Source organism: Chiloscyllium punctatum, chromosome 42, assembly GCF_047496795.1.
Source record: "Chiloscyllium punctatum isolate Juve2018m chromosome 42, sChiPun1.3, whole genome shotgun sequence".
Classification (NCBI taxonomy): Eukaryota; Metazoa; Chordata; class Chondrichthyes; order Orectolobiformes; family Hemiscylliidae; genus Chiloscyllium; species Chiloscyllium punctatum.
In genome coordinates, this window is record NC_092780.1 from 35,414,492 (window position 1) to 35,439,880 (window position 25,389).

General features: G+C 40.2%; 1 protein-coding gene across 2 annotated transcripts in view; it reads left to right on the forward strand.

Annotated features, from left to right (window-relative positions):
* LOC140465891 (uncharacterized) overlaps positions 1-25,389 on the forward strand; it is a 242,398-nt gene that overhangs the window by 126,530 nt on the left and 90,479 nt on the right. For both annotated transcript variants that reach the window (XM_072561793.1, XM_072561794.1), the window contains 2 exons: positions 11,247-12,419; positions 12,753-12,913. In XM_072561793.1, the coding sequence (XP_072417894.1) occupies positions 11,247-12,419; positions 12,753-12,913 (1,334 nt within the window). The remainder of the gene's footprint in view (positions 1-11,246; positions 12,420-12,752; positions 12,914-25,389) is intronic.

Consider the following 25,389-nt stretch of genomic DNA (forward strand, 5'->3'; position numbering starts at 1 on the left):
TCACGCCTGCTCCCAGTAGACTGTGAAAAACTCATGGAGCTGGGAATATAGAGTTGAATCACCATGTTTTTAGGCTTCAGATTGACTTCCAGTGATTGACTTTAAAGAGCTTTGTCATTCTTCATTTTGATGTCAGTTGAGTGGAATATACAGCCCATAAAATGTGGGAAATCAGCAAACCTATCACGGTTCTTGGCCATAAACTACTTCCAGCTGCAGAAAGTTGAGCTCCAAAACTGAAGCTCCAGTGGCAGGTTCACAAGATTGGGAGTTAGCACTTCCAGAGGAGTGATCATATCACAGCCTAAAGGCCTGGAGAAAGGAAGACATTGGGTGATCATCAGGCAGTCCAAGAGAAATGGGCAGTTAGTGCAAGAATCTGTTTACAAATCACTTTTTCATTTTGGAAGCCGCTGAGAGTGCTGGTTTTCAGGGAACTGCACTTTTGTTTCATTTGTGGCACTGCAAGCAGCTTGGCTGCATACAAGGGGAGGAAGAAGAAAGGAGAAGTGCAAATGATAAGGGATTCAGTAGTTAGGGGAGCAGACAGGAACAATGTGGCCATCAGTGTGACTCGGGGATGGTATGTTGCCTGCCTAATGCCAAGATCAAGGACGATCAAGATCATTGAATGACTTCAGGGTATTCTTCTCAGTGAAGATGAACAATCAGGGATCATGTTCCACCAATGACTTGGGTCGCAAAGGGGAATATAATCTTGCATTCAGAATTCAGGGAGCGAGGTAAAACGTTAACAAACAGGACATGGTCATCTCTGGATTGCTTCCAGTGCTATGTGTAACTGAGTGCAGAAATAGGATAAGGTAGATGAATGTATGGCTGGAAAGATGGTGCAGGAGGAATGGGATTAGATTCTTGGGACACTGGGACTGGCTGTGAATAAGATGCCACCTGTACAAGCCAGACTACACTTGGACAGGTCTGGGACTGAGTTCCTTACAGGGCGTTTTGCTGGTGCTGTTGGAAGGACCTTAACTTGCCTGGGCTGTGAGAACCACAAAAGAACAGTAGAGGAGAATACCATGGTTCACAAGATACCTAGAGATACAGTTGGCCCTGGCAGAGAGAATAGCAAGTTAATAGGTGATGTCAGAGGAAATGAAGTTCAAATCAGTCACTGTTAATGAATGTAAATGCACAGAGTTTGGTAAATAAGATAGGGGAGTTACAGGCATGGATTGTCATTATGAAGCATAATTTTATGGCAGTAACAGAGACCTGGCTAAAGTAAGGGTGTTCAATATTCTTGGGTGCGAAAAGAACACATTATAATGGATGGAGGTTTGTAGGGTATTATTAATGGTCTTTATATCCATAAATAATACCCTTACTGGCATAAAATTCACTAAAGTGGAGGAAAACAACAACAAACTGCCATTCCTAGATGTCGCAATAGAACAAACAGCCAATGGGGAACTTCAAATCAGCGTGTACAGGAAAGCAACACATAAGGAGCAAATACTGAACCACAGAAGCAATCATCCCATCTCCACAAACGAAGCTGTATTCAAACATTATTTCACCGAGCCACCACACACTCCAGCACAGAGGAACTACAAAATGCAGAGGAAAATCACCTATACAGTGTATTCAAACAGAATAGGTACCCAATGAATACAGTCTGCTGATTTCTCAGCAACAAACTCAAACCAGCAGATGAAACACGTCCAGAACCCCCAGCCACTCTCCCCTACGTCAAAGACATCTTGGAAATGACTGCCAGACTCCTCAGACCTCTTGGCATCATGGTAGCCCACAAACACATCAGCTGTAGCTAATGAACTTGAAGGACCCTATCCAGACAACAAGCAAAACTCATGTAATTTACAAAATACCTTGCAAGAATTGTAACAAACACTACATTAGACAAACAGGCAGAAAACTATCCACCACAATACATGACCATCAACTCGTCACAAAAAGACATGACCCACTCTCACTGGTATCTTTACATACAGATGAGGAAGGACACCATTTTGACTGGGACAACACATCCATTCTAGGACAAGCCAAACAGAGACACGCATGAGAATTCCTAGAAGAATGGCATTCCAACCGGAACTCTATCAACAACACATTGACGTGGATCCAATTTAATACCCTGGGAAACAGAACAGGAAATGACATCACCAATGGAAATGATGTCACCAATCCAAGAAAACCTAAACACATAAATAAAAAGTGAGCCGTACCACCAGTGCTTCATCCGGACACTCACTGATGATGTTACATAGTATGGTGACAAAATGCCTGAAAACAAACTTTCCAACTCAGCGAGCAAACCTACATCCAGAACCTCAACCTGAGCTATAAAATCTTCTCAAAACTCGCTAATACATTGTAATATTAGGTAAGGAGAGCATTATGGTTCTAGAGAAAAAGATATCTTGGGTGTGTTCAAGAATCAATTTCGCTTGAGTTCATGCCTATAGAATACTATACAAAGAAGATATATTTACATTACTCAGTGCAGTCTTGAGACCACCAACTAGTGGAAATGATGTAGAGAAATAAATTTGGTGGGAAATTACATAGAGGTTCCAACATTATCGTGTCATTGTTATGGGAGACTTCAATTAACATAATATAGACTGAGATACTTGAAGTGGAGAGGACAGGAAGGAATGTGCATTTCTGCTTCCATGCAAAAGAACACCGACAGCAATATGTGCCATTTCAAGAACAGTGAATTGTTCAAACTGGTTCTTGCAAATGAATTGGGACAAGTGGAGCAAGGTTGCATTAAGGAGACTGTGATTACTGTATCCTAAGTTTGAGGACATTGGTAAAGAATGATGTAGATTAATCCAGAGTGAGAAAAAATAATTGGAAGACAGTGGACTTGATGGAGCTGTACAGGGTTAACTGGAATGAGAGATTGATGCAGAAAATTAGGAACTGAACAATGATCTACCTTCAAAAGGTGATTGTTTTGAGTAGAATCATAGTATATTTCCTCAAATAGTACAAGGTGAATAAACAAATCCAGAGCTCTCTGGATGGTAAAAGTGATAGAAATAAAGATAGAAAATAAAATGTGTATTTATGATAGGTATCAGGTTGAAAATAAAATTGAGAACCAACAGGAAAGCCAAAACTTTATAGGGAAGGTGAAAAACATAAGAGAGGCAAGTAGGAATGATCACAAAATACTGGCAGCCAGCATAAAGAGTTGTCCCAAAGTATTCTATAGGCATATACACAGTAAAAGAATGGTAAAGGGAGGAGTTGGACAATTAGGGACTAAAATAGGGATTTACTACCAAGAGGTAGGAGGCTGGCAAAGGTGTCAAATAAAAACTTTGCATCTGTCTTCACGAAAGAGGGAGATACTTCCCAGACCATGGTAATAGAGGAGGAATTTGTAACTAGAGCAGTTCAGAAATGATAAGGAACAGTGTTGGATAGACTAATAGCCCTTAAGGTTAACAAGACACCAGAACTAGATGGGATACATCTAAGGATTTTGAGAAAAGTGAGAATGGAAATGACAGGGGCACTGGCCATAATCTTGAGGGAGGTGCCAGAAGTCTGGAAAGTTGTAAACATTACAGCCTTTTTCAAAAAAGGATTGTAAGGATAAGTCCAGCAAACACTGATCAGTCAGCTTAATGTCAGTGGTGGGGAATCTTCTAGAAATAATTATTTGGAATAAAATTAATTATCACATGGAAAACGTTGTGTTGAATAGGAAGTGTCAAGATGCATTATAAAGTCATAGAGATGTCCAGCACTGAAACAGACCCTTCAGTCCAACTTGTCCATTCCAACCAGATATCCTAACCTGATCTAGTCCCATTTGCCAGCACTTGGTCCATATCCCTCTAAACCCTTCCTATTCATATACCAATCCAGATGCCCTTTAAATGCTGCAATTGTACCAGCTGCCACTACTTCCTCTGGCACCTCATTCCAAGTACACACAATCCTCTGCGTGAAAACGTAGGTCCCTTTTATATCTTTCCCCTCTCACCCTAAGCCTTTGCCCTTTAGTTCTGGACTCCCCGATCTCAGGGAAAAGACTTTCTCTATCCTATCCATGCCCCTCATGATTTTATGAACCTCTATAAGGTCACTCCTCAGCCTCCAACACTCTAGGGAAAACAGCCCCAGTCTGTTCAGTTCCTCCCTACAGCTTAAATCTTCCAATCTTGGCAACATCCTTGCAAATCTTTTCTGAACCCTTTCAAGTTTCACAACATTTTTCTGATAGGAAGGAGTCCAGAATTGCATTCAATTTTCCACAAGTGGCCTAACCATCGTCCTGTACAGCTGTAACATGACCTCCCAACTCCTCTACTCAATACTCTGACCAATAAAGGAAAGCATACCAAACACCTTCTTCACTATCCTATCTACCTGCAACTTTACTTTCAAGGAACTATGAACCTGCATTCCAAGGTCTCTGTTCACATACACTCCCTAGGATGCTAGCATTAAGTGTATAAGTCCTGCTAAGATTTGCTTTTCCAAAATGCAGCACTTCACATTTATCTAAATTAAACTCCATCTGCCACTCCTCAGCCCATTGCTCCTTTTGATCAAGATCCTATTGTATTCTGAGATAACCTTCTTCGCTGTCCACTACACCTTCAATTTTGGTGTCATCTGCAAACTTACTAACTTTACTTCCTATGCTCACATCCAAGTCATTTATATAAATGACAAAAAGTAGTGGACCCAGCAATGATCCTTGTGGCACTCCACTGGTCACAGGCCTCCATTCTGAAAAGCAACCAGCCACACCACCCTCTGTCTTCTACCTATGAGCCAGTTCTGTATCCAAATGACTAGTTCTCCCTGTATTTTGTGAGGTCTACCCTTGCTAACCAGTCTCCCATGGGGTACCTTGTCAAACACCTTACTGAAGTCCATATTGGTCATATCCACCCCTCTGCCCTCATCAATCCCCTTTGTTACTTCAAAAAACTCATTCAAGTTAATGGCATGTGATTTCCCAAGCACAAAGCCATGCTGACTATCCCTAATGAGTCTTTGCCTTTCCAAATACATGTAAGTCCTGTCTCTCAGGACTCCCTCCACCAACTTACCCACCATTGATGTCAGGCTCACCGATCTATAGTTGCCTGACTTTTCCTTACCACCTTTCTTAAGTTATCACATTAGCCAACCTGCAGTCTTCACCTACGACTATCGATGATAAAAATATCTCAGCAAGGGGCCCAGCAATCACTTTCCTAGCTTCCCACAGAGTTCTGGGGTACACCTGATCAGGTCCTTGGGATTTATCCACTTTTATGCGTTTCAAGACATCCAGCATATCCTCCTATGTAATATGGACATTTGTCAAGATGTCACCATCTATTTCCCCACATTCTATATCTTCCATGACCTTCTTCACAGTAAACACTGATGCAAAATACTTGTTTACTATCTCCCTCATCTCCTGCGGCTCCACATATAGGCTGCCTTGCTGATCTTTCTAAAGGGGAAATCATATTTAACCAACTTGCTGGAGTTTTTGAAGAGTTGACAGAAGGATTTGGCGTGGTTATCATTGTTGATGTGGTTTACATAGGCTTTAGAAGGGGTTTGATGCAAATGCCACACTTGGAAGGAAAGTTATATGCGATAAAACAAAAGAAGCAATGTGGTTACAAAATTGACTGTGATAAGTCAAAAATCACACAACACCAGGTTATAGTCGACCAGGTTTATTTGAAACCACAAGCCTTTGAAGTCTGCTCCTTCTTCAGTTAGCTAGTGAGACAGAATACATCGGACACAGAATTTATAAGTACATGCTCAAAGGGTCATACAACTGATGCAAATCTATTGAATGAACCTAGATGGCTGTTAAGTCTTTAATCAGCTTTCAAACAACCGCCAACTTTAAATACACCATTGTTCACAGCAAACCACACAGCCTTCAGGACAACATCGACCAGAACACCATACAACCCTGTCATGGCAACATGTCAGAGCATCGGAAAGGATACTACCGTTACACGTGGCGAAACCACCAACCGCGTGCACAGCAGATACTCGTGTGACTCAGCTAACGTTCTATATCTCATAAGCTGCAGGCAAAGATGCCCGTAGGCATGGTATATTGGTGAAACCATTTAGACACTATAACAATGGATGAATGAACGCCACGCAACAATCGTCAGACAGGAATGTTCCCTCCCCGCGGGGAAACACTTCAAGAGTCAAGGACATTTTTTCTTGAATCTTTGGGTAAACGTCCTCGAAGGCAGACTTCGAGATACTCAACAATGCAGAGTCGCCGAGCAAAGGCTGATAGCCAATTTTGGTACCTGTGAGGACAGCCTCAACCAGGATCTTGGGTTCACAGGTGATGCCACCATACTATACGCTCACATACACTCACACAGACCCTCTCTCATACACACACTCCCTCTCACACACTCACAGGCATATACTCCCTCACATTTGCACACTCTATTACACACATATACTCTATCACACGCACACACATTCTCTCATGCAAATGGAGCTCTCTCTCACACACACACGCATGTGCACACGCATACAAGTTAATGCAGTGAATTTGCATTTGCAAGTTTGTATTTGAAGATACACTTTATTTTGTTCAAAAAAGCACACAATCTGTAGATAGTTAGTCAATGTGGCATTTTATAAAATTCCTACTTTGGAAATAAAACCAATCTGACTCCAGGTTAGGACCCAACACACTCAAAACAAGGCCTCACACCTAAAATTCATTGTCTGAATTGAGATGCCACCCCTTTAATGCTAATAAAACCTTATGTTATCTCGGGGCAGTGACCTGAAAGAAATTCTGGGATTTGCATATTAATCAATCAAACCTGCATTTCCATTCTGACTGATTATAGACTTGAAGCCAACTAGGTTTGTTCAATGCTTTTGCATCAGTTGTATGACCCTTTGATCTCTTACTTATAAATTTTGTGTCCGATGTATTCTCTCTCACTAGCTACCTGAAGAAGGAGTGGGGCTCCAAAAGCTTGAGATTTCAAATAAACCTGTTGGATTATAATCCGGGGTATGTGATTTTTGAATTTGTCCACCCCAGTCCAACACCAGTATCTCCACATCATGAGTGAAAAGTAACAGAGAGTGGTGATCAAATAGTGTTCGAGAAGGATCACTCCAGATTCGAAATGTTAACTCCATTTCTCAACAGATGCTGCCAGGTCTGCTGAGTTTTGCCAGCATTCTCTTATGTTTGCTTCAGATTTCCAGCATTTGCAGCATTTTGCTTTTATTCGAGAGTAACAGTAAAAAAAATCCTTAATGACGGATGAAGGTTTGTAGTGGAGTTCCCAAGGGGTTAGTACTGCAACCTTGCTTTTCCTGATATCTCTTAATTAATTATCGAGATCTTGGTGTGCAGGGGACGATTTCAAAGTTTGCAGATGACATGAAACTTCGAGGGATTTTTAATCATAAGGAGGACAGTATAAAACCACAAAAAGACATGGACAATTTGGTGAAGAGGGCAGTTATGTGGCACTAAATTTCAATGCTGAAAAATGTTACTGATACATTTTGGTTGGAAAAATATTGAAAGAGAATATAAAATATGGGATACAATTCCAAAGGGGTTGGAGGAGCAAAGTACCAGGGTAAAAATGTGCACAGATCATTGAACATGGCAAGCTGGTGTAGGGAGCAGTAAGTAAGGCATACGATATCCTGGGCTTTATTAAGGGGGCACAGAGCGCGAGAACAAGAAGGTTAAGTTGAATAAGACACTTATTAGACCTCTTATTAGCTGGAGTATTATGAATAGTTTTGGATGCTTTGTTATAGAATGGATATGAATATATTGGAGACAGTACAGAAGCAATTTGAAAAAAATGAAAAACAGGATGAGGATAGATTGAAGAAGTTGAAACTGTTCTCCTTGAGTGAAGAAGGATAAGAGAAGATCAATGAGAAGTTTTCAAAACCATAAGCAGGTTGGATAGAGTAGGTAGTGGTAAACTATTTCCGTTTATATGATGCACTGTGCGCTTGTTTCAGAGTGCTGACCAACACTCCAGGACACACTTCTTGTCACTGGGTGTATTTCCATTCATACTCTTCAGGCACTGTTTCCCTGGAATGTAGTGTGAAGAAATCTGAGCCATCAGGGTGGAATTTTCCAATCTTGGAAATTTTGTGTTTTGTCAGAACCATTTCTAGGTCCTGGGAAAATTTCCAAGCTGCAACCAAATAAGAAGTCCCTTTCTCGTTCACCATCCAATTGAAAAAGGTAGGCAGGTTTCTGAGTGTGAAATTTTATGTGCACTGCCTATAACTTGTTTGCCATCAATGTTAGAGGTCAGAAATTCCTAGGCAAAATGGTTATTCTGTAATATGTAGAACTGGCATGGCAAATAAAGCTTTCTATTTTCAGTGCAAATTCAATAAAATACCTGTGCTAAGTATGGTCACGGAAAGTGTTTTGTCACAATGTGACTGAAGTGATAAACAAGCATTGAAGAGAAAGGAAAACAATACTGAGTTGAAGGCATTTGAACTATGAGGTTAGGTGGAAGAATATGTGGAAGGATTGCAAGTATTCAGAATTCTTAGTGGAATATAAAATTTGAATCCTGTTGTTATTTCTGCTTGTCATAAAATCAGCTTACACCAGTTTAAATTGAGAGGAAGAAGGTCCATACATAATTTAAATTGAACTTCTATGCACAAAGTGCTTTACTTTGGCTTCACTTGTTGTGGTGAAAAAAGGAGACTTCAATACACATTTAAAGGAGTATTAAGAAATTTTATATTTTGGCACAGGGTGGCACAGTGAGGCAGCATGGTGGAGCAGTGATTAGCACTGCTGCCTCACAGCGCCAGGGACCCAGGTTCGATTCCACCCTCGGTGACTGTGTGGAGTTTGCATATTCTCCACGTGTCTGCGTGGACTTTGCTCCAGATGCTCCGGTTTCCTCCCACAATCCAAAGATGTGCAGGGCCAGGTGAATTGGTAAATTAACAATAGTGTTAGGTGCATTAGTCTGTGTGGGTTACTCTTCGGAGGGTCGGTGTAGAGTTATTGGGCTGAAGGGCCTGTTTTCTCACTGTAGGTAATCTAATCAAAAAAAAACCTGCCCAAAGAACTGCAGAGTTGTTCTGCATACGTCAGACCAGATTTTCCGAGCCTGTGGTCTTAAACTGTAGCTTCATAGAATTTTACAAACAAGAACTTATTGTGTCTTATACCAAAGTACAATGAAAAGCTTTGTTTACGAGCAGTATGAGCAGATCATAGTAGGCAAGGATATGTTGCTAAACAAAGAGGCCTTGGAGTGCAGGTTCTTAGTTCCTTGAAAGTGGAGTTGTAAGTGGGTAGGATAGTGAAGAAGGCATTTGGTATGCTTTCCTTTTTTGGTCAGAGCATTGAGTATAGGAGTTGGGAGGTCATGTTGCAGCCATACAGTACATTGGTTAGGCCACTTTTGGAATATTGTGTGCAATTCTGGTCTCCCTCCTATCAGAAGGATGTTGTGAAATCTGAAATGGTTCAGAAAAGATTTACAAGGATGTTGCCAGGGTTGGAGAATTTGAGTTATAGGGAGAGGCTGAATAGGCTGGAGCTTTTTTCCCTGGAGCATCAGAGGTTGGGGGGTGATCTTCTTGAGGTTAATCAAATCATGAGGAGCATGGATAGGATAAATAGACAAAGTATTTTCCTTGGGGTGGGGGAGTCCAGAATAGAGGGCATAGGTTTAGGGTGAGAGGGGAAAAATTTAAAAGGGATCTAAGGGGCATGTTTTTCATGTAGATGGTGGTGCATGTATGGAATGAGCTGCCAGAGGAAGTGGTAGCAGCTGGTACAATTACCGCATTTAAAAGGCATCTGGATGGGTATATGAATATGAAGGGTTTAGGGGTATATGGGCCAAGTGCTGGCAAATGGGACGAGATTAGATGAGGATATCTAGTCGGCATGGACAAGTTGGGCTGAATTGTCTGTTTCCTTGCTATACATCTCTATGATTCTAAGTACAGAACAAAAGATTTAGACAGAGGCATGCAGATAACATTGCACACAGCTAACAAGAGAGATGAACATTAACAAGACCAGCATTTTTTGACGTTAGAGAGTCCACTCAATAGACAAACATGTTGTCCTTGAACCTACTGGCGTATGTGTTCAGACTTCTGTGTCTTCTGCCCGATAGAAGAGGTTGTAAGAGATCATTATCTGGGTGCAAAGGTCTTTGATGATGTTGGCAGCCTTTCTGCAACAGTAAGCCATGTAAATGGTGTCCATGGATGGAAGGTTGGCTCCTGTGATGGCCTGGGCTGTGCACGCCACTCTGTTGTTTCCTGCAATCCTGGGCAGAGCAGTAGCCATACCAAGCCGTTAGGCACCCGGACAGTAGGCTTTCAGTTGTGCATCTGTAGAAGTTGGTGAGGGTCTGTATGAGCTGAAAAATGTGTTGCTGGAAAAGCGCAGCAGGTCAGGCAGCATCCAAGGAGCAGGAGAATCGACGTTTTGGGCATAAGCCCTTCTTCAGGGGCTTTTCCAGCAAAACATTTTTCAGCTCTGATCTCCAGCATCTGCAGTCCTCACTTTTTCCCAAGGGTCTGTATGGACATGCCAAATTTCCTGAGCTGCCTGAGGAAGAAGAGATGTTGTTGTGCCACCTTGACAGTTGCAACTACATAAAATACCAGCACAAGTTGTCAGTTATCGTCACTCCAAGGAACTTGATGCTCTCAACAATCTCAACCTCTTCTCCATTGATGTATAGGGGCACGTGCTCTCCTCCTTTCTGAGTAAAGTCAATAATTAGTTCTTTAGTTTTGCCAACATTGAGAGAGAGTTTTTTCCCATTGCACCATGACACTAATCACCTACCTCCCTTCTGCATTTTGGCTTATTATTGTTAGATATCTGTCCTACTACAGTGGTAACATCAGCGAACTTACATATGGCGTTCATTCAGAATTTGGTAACACAGTCGTGGGTGTACCGGGAGTTCAGTAGGGGGCTGTAGACACACCCTGGAGGGCTTTAGTATTGAATATTATTGTGTAGTAGGTGCAGTTACCTTTACTCACTGATTGAATACTATGAGTTAATAAATTTGTTTTTAGAATAAGCAGCATGAAGATTGCCATTCTAGCTTATTTCTTTCTTAATTCAATCGTATAAAGTGATTTTTATCATTTAAATCAGGTGAAGGTATCTAAATAGAACAGGAAAACAGAAATGTTTGATATTTCTAATTTCACTTCTATTTGTATTACAGATGTAAGTGAAACTTTTCTGATGATCAATGGAACTGTGCTAAGATCTCAAATGTCCCTAAGAAATCACAGAATATTGGAATCATTCTTTAATCAAAAAGTTGAACCCAGTAAGAAATTAGCCCGTGAAAATAAATTATCAAGATCGTCTAAATTAGGTTTACTTCATCAAATAGAAGAAAGTGAAAAGAACATGTATGTTGGAAATCATTTAGATCCACGTTTGGCTGATCCCAACACAGTCAGAAGTAAACTTAGGCAAAGACCATCCTTTGCTAGAGATAATAGATTTAGTTCACACCTTGGCAGAGCAAACCATCTTCAGTGGAACATTAATGACGGGAGAACTGACAGACGTAGTCCTTTGAACGTATTCAATTCTGATAATATTCCACTGCATCAGCTAAACCATCGACCACCAGAACATCTTAATCATGGGCCTCGTCTGACCACAAGTGCTTCCAAGTTTGATAAAAATGTAAAGCACAAAAGGCACAAGGTTATAAAGAGAGTTAGGCGGGGCCAACTCGAAGATCAAATAGACAGTATCAAGCAGGAAGTGAAGTCAACTACAATTTTTACATTCAAAGAAACAACTACAGATAAATCAAAAACAACATTTGAGTTTGAAGACCATTACCCAGATATTGTGAAACTGAATATTTCCACTCAAAGACCTGAAACTCCACGCACTGTCGTGAAACCCCCAGAAGAGGTCATTTCTATATTTGAAATACCCAGCAGTTCTCCAGAAAGTGACATGCTAACTCAAGCCATTGTGGAAGTAGGAAATAGATCAGATGATAGTTATTCAAAAAAAACCAAGGTTGAGCAAAACCCACTGCTAAGGAAAGCACTTGATCCTGGACATTTCAGTAGGACTATGCAGGAAGCTGAGGTTATCGATGTGGGTAATAATGAAGCATATAAAGTTAATGTTTCAGATGGGTCTTGGCACAAACCACTAGGTCAGTTCCTGGATAAAGCTGTGCAGAATGAAGTTGAGCAAAATTCTGCAACACAACCTAACGCTAAGCTCACTCAGCTTGAAATTATTAAACTACTAGAGGATGCATACAAGAAATCTACCGAACAGACCAATTACACTGAAGAGACCAGTACGACCAGGGTTTCAGAACACCGGACAACCACTCCAGCTGTGGAGAAAGTGGAAGGTAATAAAGATTTAATTCCCCCAGTACATCCCAAGAAAATAATAAAGGAATCAGTTAAAACTTCTTCATCAAATAATTCTAAAATCAAAACAAATGTTGATGATATGTTTGAGACTAAAGTTAATGAAGAAGTGCGAGCAGTAGAACCCAACAAGGATATACAAACTCTGTTTGCCCACGTAATAAGAATAATTAAGATAGATTGTCTGAAACCTAAATTAAAGGCTGCTTGTACAGATCTTCTTACCAAAATAGGACACCTAATGAAGCAGTATGAAGGAAAAGAGTATTTACCTGAACTAGGGTCTTGGAATCCTTCTCTTTTGCGTCCAGACGATAAAGAAGAAGCAGGGGGAAAAGAAACAGATGTATTCCCTCCACCAATAACACGACCACGACCGCGACCGCGTCCGCATCCACATCCGCACAAAGGACATGAAACAGGAACGTATGTACCGAATTATGCTGAAATGCTTAATACGGAACCGTCAAAGGTAATTTTATCAAATTCTTTATATCATACTCTTTCAAAAATCCTTGGTATTTCTTTATGTGGATATATATTCCAAATCTGGTCTTTTTTTACCTTGCTGATGGTAGTTTTTTTATTTGTATTTCCATGACTTGTTTTCATATTCTTCAATATTCTTATTTTCCCTGGAAAAATCAACCACCATTTTAGACATTTTGTTTTGCTTTACAATTGTGGTCATTTTGATCAGTGCAATCAACATTCTCACAAACACATTTATAATTAGAATTCCTACAGTGTGGAAACAGGCCCTTGGCCTCAACAGGTCCACACCAACTGTCTGAAGAGTTTCCCACCCAGACCCATTATACACATTTCCCCTGACCACAGCACCCAACCTACACATCCCTGAACACTATGGGCAATTAGGCTTGGCCGGTTCATCTAACCTGCACATCTTTGTGACTGTGGGAGGGAACCGGAACACCTGGAGGAAACCCACGCAGACATGGGGAGAATGTGCAAACTCTACACAGATAGTCACCCAAGGCGGGAATTGAACCCAGGTTCCTGGTGGTGTGAGGCAGCAGTGCTAACCATTGAGCCACCGTGCAGCATTCTCATATCTTTATATTGTGAAGAAATTTGAATTTGGTACTTATTTCCTGCCCATAAACATTACCTTCTGAAATCAGAATTGTTGAATAAATCTTCTATGTTCATATTTCCCACATGTTTATCAGAGAAGTTTTCATGATAAATACTTAGCGGTAACAGGGTATTTAATCTGTCCATGACTGGTAGCAGATCCCTCAATTCCCTCTCCCTTTAACCTCAGCCTTCCATGAGTCTCATTGGTCCCTAATAAACCCTAATTTGACTTTTCCCACTCACTTTGGCTATCTCTGTCTCCTTGGTCAATCTCACATCCCTAACAGTTCCTCATATTTGTTGCCTTTGTAACCCTCTACAAATTACCACCTTAATCCTAACTCTTCTTGGCTCTGATTCGATTTCTCTTGGTATTCTTCCCTAATATGTGTCCCTTCAGGTTGGAGCACAGTGTCTGCATCCCTTAAGTTATTTCCCTAGTCTAGTTCTAGTAATATTTCTGCTTTACTCCCACCTTATTGTCATCATGTTTTTCTGCCTTCCTACAACTTTGAGCTTCCACTATAGCCCAGAATCCCTCTATCTTTATACGTGCAGTTAGCAAGCATTTGTCAGTCGAAAGGCAAGGAATAAGGAGCAAAGAATATGAATTATTGGCCACTGTGGTGCAGCAAGAATATGTTCTCTCTATATCCTTTCGCGATTTGTGATAAAAACCTGTCACAGATAAGAGATGAGTGGCAAACAGCAGAATTGAGTTAAAGTGTTGACAGCTACAAGGGTACATGATGGTGTTCAGGAGTCAAGCAATATAGATGGGACAATAAATACTGTTTGAGGTGGATATGTATGACATACAAAAGGATGGCAAACATAGAACAATACAGCACAGTACAGGCCCTTTGGCCCACGATATTGTTCTGAGCATTTATCTAAATCTAAGATCAACATAACCTGCACACCACTCAATTTACTGCCACCCATGTGCTTGTCCAGCAGTTGCTTAAATGTTCTGAATGTCTCTGACTCTACTATCACTACCAGTAGTACATTCCACGCACCTACCACTGACATCTCCCCTATAACTTTCTCCAATCGCCTTAAATTATGACCTGTCGTGACAGCCATTTCTGCTCTGGGGAAAAGTCTCTGGCTATCTACACTATTTATGCCTCTCATTACCTTGTGCACCTCTATCACCTTTCTTCCTTCTTCTCTCCAGTGTGAAAAGGCCTAGCTCACTCAACTTCTCTTCATAAGACAAGCCCTCCAATCCAGGCAGCATCCTGGTCCATCTCCTCTGCACCCTCTCTAAAGCATCGACATTCTTCCTATAATGAGGCGACCAGAACTGAACACAATATTTCAAGTGTGGTCTAACCAGGGTTGTATAGAGCTGCAGCAAGTTCTCGTGGCTCTGAAACTCAATCCCCCCATTAATGAAAGCCAAAACATCATATGCCTTCTTAACAACCCTACCAACTGGGTGGCAACTTTGAGGAATCTATTTATGTGGGCTCCAATACCCTGTTGTTCCTCCACACTGCCAAGAATCCTCTCTTTGACCCTGTATTCAGCATTCAGATTCAACCTTCCAAAATGAATCACTTTGCATTTATCCAGGTTGAACTCCATCTGCTACTTCTCAGCCCAGCTCTGCATCCTGTCAATGTCTTGTGTTAGTAAAGGAGAAGAACTGAAAGTACTAAAACTGCATAGTGAAGGATAATGTAAAAGTGTCAAATACAGAACTACAAAGTGCAGGGTTCTGTAACATAATGGCATGTGAAAATATATAAACTATGCTACACTGAATATATATTTATAGGCATAGTCAAAACAGAATAGTACGGAGCAGTTGCATATGAACAATGCAGCTGGTGCTTGCAATTGAAGCAATAGGGGACCCAAGAAAAGCATTGGGTTTTCATAAAGCAAATGACATGAAAGGTATAATTTAGTATAGAGGTGGAATCTCCCAATGGCTGGACAGCCAGTGAAAGCCCTGTAACATCTCTTTATCGGAAGGCCTGTTGCATTAAGTGCCAACCAAGCACTGAATTAGACGGCACTGGGCCTTTCCTTAGGATCAGTGACTCCAGGATCAAGAGTCTTGCCCACTGAGAGCTGCCAAGCAGTTAGAGGTTATCACCAGTCCTTCCACAGGGGAAGGCATTAAATTCTGCTCACAATGTCTAAATTGTTATGCAGTCAGTTCTTGTGCAACCCTGCGTTATTGAAAAAGCATGCAATAGAAACAGTGCTTAATGTGTTGGCACTGCAATAACGTTACAGCCAACACACAATTTAAAAGTTTGTGCTATAAAAACAGCGTCCCCAATTCGTCAATCTCATTAAAGCGAATTCGCATTGATGCAATAGGTGTTGTAATAGAACAACCTATATTCCCTGCACCACTTACTCGCCTTGTTTATTTACTTTCTTGACATACTGCCTATTTCTTTCTATCCAAAATTAAAGTGCATAGGTCAATCAGAAGACTGCAGGAAAGAAAACCTAAGATATGAGAAGAAAAGAAAACACCATAGCAGACCACAAAAGAACCACCAAAATTAGCAAGAAAGAAATCCTAAACTCTTTCTATGTACAATGTCACTAACCTAAAATATATTACAATTATTAAACATCTGCCATACAGTACAATGCATGTCATTGTTCATGTGAAATGTTGCTATATCAAAATGGAACAAAAAATGTGTATGAATTACCACAAGCTACCTTTAATACAGCTACTTATTAAGAAATCTCACAGTTAATCAAATACTAAAACAATTATTTAAACTTTGTAGCAACCAAGGTATGACCTCACAAGAAAGCAAATTAAACCTCACAACCCATCTTGGCTATTTACCAATTACTGATGGAATATAGTTATGATTCCAAGCAAGAACATCTGTCTCTGCTTGTCCAGATTTTGATTGTTGTGCAGTGTTGTTTTTCGAAGTTCTGATGAAGAATCCTGGAGTTGAATTCTTATGGCAGTTTCTAACATTCAAGTTTATGGTGTGACATCATTGATGATCCTTTAGATTGTTTCATTTGAAAAATTTCTTAAACTCCTGGAGTCATCAAGTCTGTAAATTGCTTTCTGATCAGATTGCCTTCCTGTTCCTTGTTATGTTTGGTGTTAGCTGTCTTTTGAAAACACAACTTTTCTTGCAATTAACCCCTTTACCTCAGGGCATTCTTTTTGCAAGCAGTCTTAATTGCTCCATTTGTCACAAGACACCAGGTTATTAAGCAATGGAAACAACATGTTTATGTTGTTTAAACACCTTCTTCCCAGGAATGGTTAATTAGCATGTTGCTTTTAATTTCTTTATAACAGTTTCTCCTTATTCTTTTCATCTCAGGAAACAGTTTATTCCAGAAAGAGTTATTGCAGATACTTTCAATCCATGAACATTCATCAAAGTTCTGAACTTTATGCGAACACAATCTGCAGAAAAAAAAGTGCAGGTTTAAAAAAAATCAGTCTTGAGACAACCTGAAAATGTTAGGTAGATAATGAGAGGATCAAAGTAGCTAACAATATAAGGAAACTCCTGGCATAATGGTTAGCTAATCTTAAGTGAAGCTGAGGGTCTCACTGGAGCAGGTAGCAAGTTGTTTCTCAGGTGGCTTATTAATTTTATCTGACTTGGCAGTCTCGTTAGTTCCTCAAATTCCAATCAGCAATTCTCAGACATAAATGTAGCACACGATATACTATTTTTCTGCTTATTTCTTTTTAAGATTTTCTTTTCCTTTCTGCCACCTCCTAATTTATACTGTGAAGAATTGTAATGTGGAACCTTTAGCTTTTCTTCTCATTTCTCTATTTTTGTACCTAATCTATTTTAGTACCTCAATTTGCACATCGGTACTTTGTGCCAAAAATGGCACCTAATGTGGTGACAATGTACACAGTTCACTGTACTTTGAAACTTTGTACTTGAGTACACATGACAATAAACCTAATTCTCATTCTAATTCTTTTTATTTTTCTACGCTCTTTATTTCCTTCTCTTATTCGTCTTTTGGTCTCCAAAGATTGTGTTTAATTTTAATCCTTTCTTCATTATTTGCTTTATTTATTGTTTTCATTGGCAAAAGAAGTAGTTATTAAACTAGTGCTACCAAGGTTGCAGATGCAACATTGTCATTGCTGTGCTGTTATTAGATTTACTAAGAACAATTCGTAATACAGTCAAAGCATGATGTCAATGGTGTGCATAAATTCTATTGTTGTTTGCTGAAAACATTCCATTACAGCAGTTTCTGGCCCACTGAATATCTTGAAATGGCAGTGGAAATAAAAAGTAAAATTTATAAACTAGTTAACCTTTCATTTTCAACCTGATTATTACTGATGTCTATGTTACTAACGTCCATATGTGGTAGAAATAATTAATAAAACCTACTCTGTTGTAAAATTGCAGCCAACTTCATGGGCCAACATCAAAAGCCTCCACATTTTCCCAGTTAAGGCTGAATGAACTGTGAATAAAGAAAAATAATTAATGGCACAGCATGAGTTTGCCTGATATGGAATCAGTGGAATTATTTTGTTGGTCCAACTCCATACACTGCAAATCTGTCCATTGCATGAATTTTTAGCGAATTGATTAACTAGTTGGACCGACCTGATATTTCCAGTTACATGGATGGCATAAGACAAAAGGTACTCATAACAATGGAAGTGGTCATTCAGTGTTTCTAGGCTGGCTCTGGAACAGGCTCCAAACTTCTGAATTCTGACCTCTTTCTTCCCATTCTCCAGCTCCTTGCTAAGCCTTTGTTACTTCCCTAATACTAGCCATTAGCCTTTCAATAATCCCTCATAAGTTGTGCTGTCCCTGCTCTTCTAGACTCTTTGAGCTGAGGTTATGCTTCCCTAGACACCTCAAGGACCCATAGACTTGCACCATAAAATTTCTTGGGGAAATTCAGGTGGTACATCAGCCTTTGAGCTAATTGAGGCCTTTAATTAATCAGTAAATGTCAAATAAGAGGCTTCTTCCAGCTCTGTCACAACTTTTCCCCAGCAGGAGAAAACCAGTACCATATGTGATGTCTGACAGAAATCATTACTTGGCCTGGTGACAGAAAAGAGGGAGTACCTCCTTTCTGCCCATCGGAGATCTACGAAACCAAGAACTTTCCTCACTGTATTTTCCATCCACACACCCCTGTCTTGCTAGCTGCAGTTCCCTAATTACCTCAATATCTAGGCAACATCTCTAGGTTCTTCACTGATGGTCATAGCTCTTACTCAGTTGAGCCTACCTTGATGCTCCCAGCATCCCTAACAGGCATTGCCTTGTCTTAACTTTTTGCATGTTGCCCCCACAGCCAGATAGCAGGCTTATTTTACTTCTGTCTGGTCTTGCCGTTTAGAGCTGATACTAACGAAGTAAGTTTGTTATGGTTGTCAGCAGGCCTCAGTCAAGGGGAAAAGCCTTCCCTCAGGGATCTCAGCACAGTAAGCCAAGGCCTTCAATACCAGTCCAAAGGCTTGGAAATGGTTAGTCAGCTACACAGGGTGGTCAGAGGCAAGATGCTCTCCACATAAGCAGATGTGAGGCAGCCCACAACACATTTTGACTCTCTGTATCCTACCGTGGACTGTTTCCCTCTTGGCAAGGAAGAGGGAGCTATCAAGGGAGACAAAAGTTGTCACACACCTGTTTCTTTTGGCGCATGTGAAGCGATGTCCTGTGCAAGTGATTAGGTAATTCAGAGAGCATCCAAGATTACTGAAATCAGGTAAAAATTGCATGCAATAAAGAGAGTCATAGAGAATGAATCTTGGTGGGAGGTGGATATAGCAGCAGCAACAGAATGTGAACGACTGATTGTGCTGGTACTTACACAGGCAGAATGGAGACTGTCATTGATATTCTTAAAACTGTTTTAATTCAAGGACAGAAGCCATGTTCATGAAGTTATAGTCCAACAGGTTTATTTGAAGTCACAAGCTTTTGCAGCATTGCCCATTCGTGAAGTAAGTGAGGAGCACACCCAAAATTTGTAGGCAAAGAGATCAATGGGCATGGAGACCAAAAGGTCATACAAATGGTGTCAGTGGAGTGTTGACAGGCCGAATAATCTCTGCAGGTGATGAAGATTGTCAGGTGCTGTGAGTAATGTGGAAACAGCTGAAGAACAAGTAAAGGGATGACCTATGGACCAATCAACTAAGACAGACTAATTACAAAAAGTCAAAAGTGCTAGAGACCATGCAAATGGCTGAAATAACATGATAGACATCAGAGTCACTATCACCGTGATAATTTGTTATTATCTCTCTATCTTGATTAGTTTATACAGTTTTGTATTACTTGTTACTTTGGTTACACTTATCATGCAACTGATACTTATCATGTTATTCCAGCCATTTCGTTTTTCTCTGGCACCATCCTATTTTTGATATTTTTCTAACTATCTCTCTGCCTTAGTTAATCGGTTCATAGGTCATCCCTTCACTTGTTCTTCAGCTGTTGACAATTTACTCACACTGACACTTTTGATCATCTGCAAAGACTTGTTATCGAAACACAAAGGAACATAGAAGGTAGCAGCAGGAGGAGACCATTCAGCCATTCGAGACTGCTCTGCCATTCATCACAATCATGGCTGATAGTCCAACCCAGTAGCCTAATCCTGCTTTCTCCCCATAACCTTTGATCCAATTCACCCCAAACGCGATATCCAGCTGCTTCTTGAATACATTCAATGTTTTGGCATCAACTGCTTGCTGTGGTAATGAACGCCACAGGCTCACCACTCTTTGGGTGAAGAAATTTCTCCTCATCTCCATCGTAAATGGTCCACTCTGAGTCCTCAGACTATGACCCCTGGTTCTGGATACACCCACCATTGGGAACATTCTCCCTGCATCTACACTGTCTAGTTCTGTTAGAATTTTATAAGTCTCTGTGAGATTCCCATTCATTTGTCTGAACTCCAGCGAAAGCACTCCTAACCTAGTCAATCTCTTCTCATACATCAGTCCCACCATCCCCGGAATCAGCCTGGTAAACCTTCACTGCATTCCCTCGAGAGCAACAACATCCTCCCTTAGAAAAGGAGACGAAAACTGCACACAATATTCTGGGTATGCCCTCACAAGACCCTGTAAAACTGCAGCAACCCATCCCTGCTCTTATACTCGAAAGGTCTTGCAATGAAGGCCAACATAGTATTTGCCTTCTTTACTGGGTGCTGCACTTGTGTGCTTACCTTCAGCAATTGGTGCACAAGGACACCCAGGTCCCACTGCACACTCCCCTCTTCCCAATTTACAGCCATTCAGGCCTTCTTGCATTTGCTTCCAAAGTGAATAACCTCTCATTTGTCCAAATTATACTGCACCTGCCATTGATTTGCCCACTCACCCAACCTGTCCAGATCATGCTGAAGGATCTCTGCATCCTCGTCACAGTTCACCTTCCCACCCAACTTGCTATCATCTGCAAACTTTGAGGTGTTATGTTTTGTTCCTTCATCCAAATGATTAATATATATTGTGAATAGCTGGACTTCCAGCACCGACTCTGTAGCACCCCACTAGTTACTGTCTGCCAATTTGAAAAGGTTCCATTAATTCCTACTCTTTGTTTCCTCTCTGCCAACCAGTTTTCTATCCATCTCAGTACACTTCCCCCAATCCCATGCACTTTAATCTTGCACAGTAATCTCTTATGAATGATCTTGTCTAAAAGTCCAAATATACCACATTGACTGGCTCCCCCTTGTTGACTCTACCAGTTACATCATCATAGAATTACAACAGATTTGAGCAGCATGATTGCCACTTCATAAATCCATTGCCAACTCTGACTAATTCTGCCACTGCTTTTTAAATGCTCTGCTATAAAGTCCTTGATGATGGATTCAAGAATTTTCCCCACTGCTGATGTTAGGTTTACTGGTCTATTATTTCCTGGTTTCACTCTAACTCCCTTTTTGAATATTGGAGTGACATTACCTACCCTCCAATCTGCAAGGACTGTACCAGAGTCTCTATAATCTTGGAAGATGACCATTAATGCATCCACTATTTCTAGAGCCACTTCCTTAAGTATTCTGGGATGTAGATTATCAGGTCTTGGTGATTTATTTGCCTCTAATCCCTCAATTTTCCCAGCACCATTTCTCTGCTAATATTGATCTCCCTCAGTTCTTCCCTCTCACTAAATCTTACATTCTACAACATTTCTGGTAAATGATTTGTGTCCTCTTTTGTGAAGACAGAACCAAAGTGTGTATTCAGTTGCTCAGCCATTTCTTTGTCCCCTATTAATCATCCTCCCATTTCTGTCTGTAGGTGACCTACGTTTGTCTTCACCAATCTCTTTGTCTTCTTTTAGTATCAATCTTTATATTCCCTGCAAGCTTACTTTTGCTTAATCAAACTCTTGGTCCTTCTTTGCTGAATTTTAAAGTGGGTTCCATTCATCAGACCTGTTATTTTTCTTCTCTATGCTTCTTTCTTGGATTGGATACTAGCTCTAATTTCCTGTAAGCCATGGATTAGCCTTCTTACCCATTTTGCTTTTGTTCCTGGCAGGAATAAACAGTTGTTGCAGTTCCCCCAGGAGTTCATTGAATGGTTGCCATTGCCCATCCACTGTCAGCCTTTTAAGTAACTCTCTACAATCACACCTCATAACTTCACAGTTTCCTTTACTAAAATTCAGCACTCTAGTCTCTGAATCAACTTCCTCATTCTCCATCCTGATAAACAACTTCTATCATGTTATGGTCGGTCACCCCCAAGGGATCTTGGACAGTTATAGTCCAATAGACACCAAGTTATAGTCCAACGTGTCTATTTAAAAACACTAGCTTTCAGAGTGCCGCTCCTTCATCAGGTGCTAGTGAAAGAGGAAGACCTTAGGCACAGAATTTATAAGGAAAAGATCACAGGGTCATACAACTAATGCGAATGAATTGAACACATCTAAGGTGGCTCTTAAATCTTTAATCAGTTAGAATGGAGGTGCAGGTTTCAATGGATTAATATGTAAATCCCAGAATTTCATTCAAATCATTGCCCCGAGATAACGTAAGGTATTATCAATGTAAAGGAGGTCTCGGCTATCAAGATCTAGAATAGGGATCTAGACTATCAAGTCCTGGGACCTATCAACTTTCAGCCCTATTAATTCTTCTAACTAATCCTTTTTTCAACTGCTCATTCTTTGCAGTTGCTTAGGTCTCAGATTTTTGAAGATTTCTTGCATCTCCTTCAGTGAAAACGGTCAGTAAATTATCAGCTTTTCTTCGATTTCTCAATTCCCCATTATAAATTCTGCTGACTACTTTTAATGGACCTACAGTCATCTTAACCAAATATTTCCTATTTACAAACATGTAGAAGTTTTCAGTCCGTTTTTATGTTTTTGGAAGATTACATTTATATTCTGGTTTTCCTTTCTATATCAATCCTTGGATTTATTAACATTTCTGGCCACTTTATAAGCCTTTTCTTTTAAACTTATGCAATCCTCAAATTCCTTTGTCAGCCACAATTGATTGACTTTTTTCGAGTTGTTGCACTTTTTCGGAATGTACTGTTGCTGTAAGCCATGTAATAGTTCTTTACAAATTGTCCATGGTCTATGGTACAGCAATACCTTTTAACACCTTTCTCAATTCAGTTTAACTAACTTGTGCCTCATGCTTTCGTAATCTCCATTATTTAACGTTAATACCCTTGCTTCAGATTAATCTACTGCAGTTTCAAGCATCATGTAAAATTCATTGGTATTGTGGTCAATCATCCCGAAAGGTTCTTTGACAAGATTACTAAGCTCTTTCTCATTAAATAAAACTAGACCCAAAATAACCTGTCCTCCAGATAGCTCTTCAACATGCTGCTCTGGAAAATCATTGTTAAGATACATCAAAAGCTTATCCACCACACTGTAGTGCTCATTTGGATTACCCAGATTATGTGGAGATTGAATCACATTATAATTACTATGTTGTATATGCAGGTAAACAAGCTTTGGACTGAAAACTTCTACAAGCTTTTCTCTTCGCTTAATTTATACCATGCCCCTCACTACTATTTCTATTTGGTGACCTATAAATAACTCCAACCACTATCTGATGCCCCTTGCCCAAGCAAATTCCAACATTGTTCTTCCATTCTGAGATCCTTCCAAACTACCTCATGCTATCACTGAAACTCCACCTCCTTTTCCTTCTTGTCTATCCTTCCAGAATGTCAAAAATCCTTCAATATTCAGTTCCAAGCCCTTGTCAGCATGCAGTCATATTTCTGTAATTTCACTGATATCATGCCATTTATCTCTCTTTGTGCCTGTAGATCATCTCACTACTGTGGTCAGACTGACTGCAGGAGAGTACCATGCTATTTTAAATTTATCAAAATGATTTTGTATGTGCCATTTTCTCGATCTGTACCTGAATAAGGTAACAGCAGAGCAATTTTTCTCATAGATTAACCCATAACATTTGTGTTTATGTGCACTCCCTCCAACGCTTGTTTCGTCATTGAGATAATTCAGCCACTTGTTTGGAATATAGTTAAGCCAAATCTTAAGCTCAATTTCTTTTCACTTATTTAAGAAATTCTAGTGTCAAAACTGTATTCATTACCTCACATTTTCTGCAGCTTAGTAGTTGTAAATGTCCCTCTTTATTCTTGCAAAATGCTTCAATGAAATCAAAACCTTAGGAAACAATGTTATGAATTTTCATGTCAGTTTTATCAAGAAATTGCAGAATAAAATTAACAAAAGCAAAAGGATGCTGATGATATGAAACAAAAGCAGAATGTGCTGGAGAAACACTGCAGATCTAGGAGCAGCTGTTGCGACTGAAGTAAAGCTATGAGTCCAATACAGTTCTTCTTCAGAACTTCAAAGGAACTTCAGAAAATAAAACTTATATTTGCAATACAGAACACACATTCTTTTGATAGAGGATAGTGAACTTGTGTTTTGTCTTCTGTAATTTTGAAAACAACACTGGGTCTTGAAATCACAAGATTGAGCTCTGATGGCTGAATTTTACCAGAATTCAGCTACGTATCAAATTGCTGAGTCTCATGGAGGGCTTCACTCCTTGAGCCCTTCAAACTTTTTTGTGCTATTCTCAGCAGTTGACCTTATTAACTATGCCTCTATGTCACTCTGCTCACACAGTATTCTGTTAAGTAATGGTGTTACTACTTGCCATTACTGGAACCTCGTGGGATTCTCAGTGCTGATGCCATTCTTCAAGTCCATCTGTGCACCAGGTCATGTGCTGCCAGCCAAGTGTTGCCCTTCTCTATAGATTTTGTGGATAGTGAATGAAAATGAGGTATGGCTGAGGGAACATGGGCATCACAGCTTTATGCTATTTAAAAACCAAGCTGCACTGACTGCCTATCCTTCGTGTCATCCCATCTTAGAACCCTGTCAAAGGGAGTGCTGCTCATTCCATAATGTCCAGTGTAGCCAGATATCTTCTCATTAGTCAATGCGGAAGTTTCACATGCTAGAAAACCTTCAAATGGTTGAAAACATTAACTTTTATTTAGGAACAGCAAAAGTGACAAAAGAAAGGTAGTAAATTTGCAGATGCTACCAAAATAGGAGGTGCAGTGGACAGCGAAGAATGCTATTTCAAAGACAACGGAATCTTGATCAGATGAGTCAAAGTGTGCCGAGGAGTGGCAGATGGAGTTTAATTTAGATAAATATGAGATGCTGCATTTTGGAAAGGCAAATCAGGGCAGGACTTGATGGTAAGGTCCTGGGGAGTATTGCTGATCAAAGAGACCTTGAAGTGCAGGTTCATAGTTCCTTGAAAGTGGTGTCGCAGGTAGATAGGATAGTGAAGAAGGCGTTTGATATGCTTGTC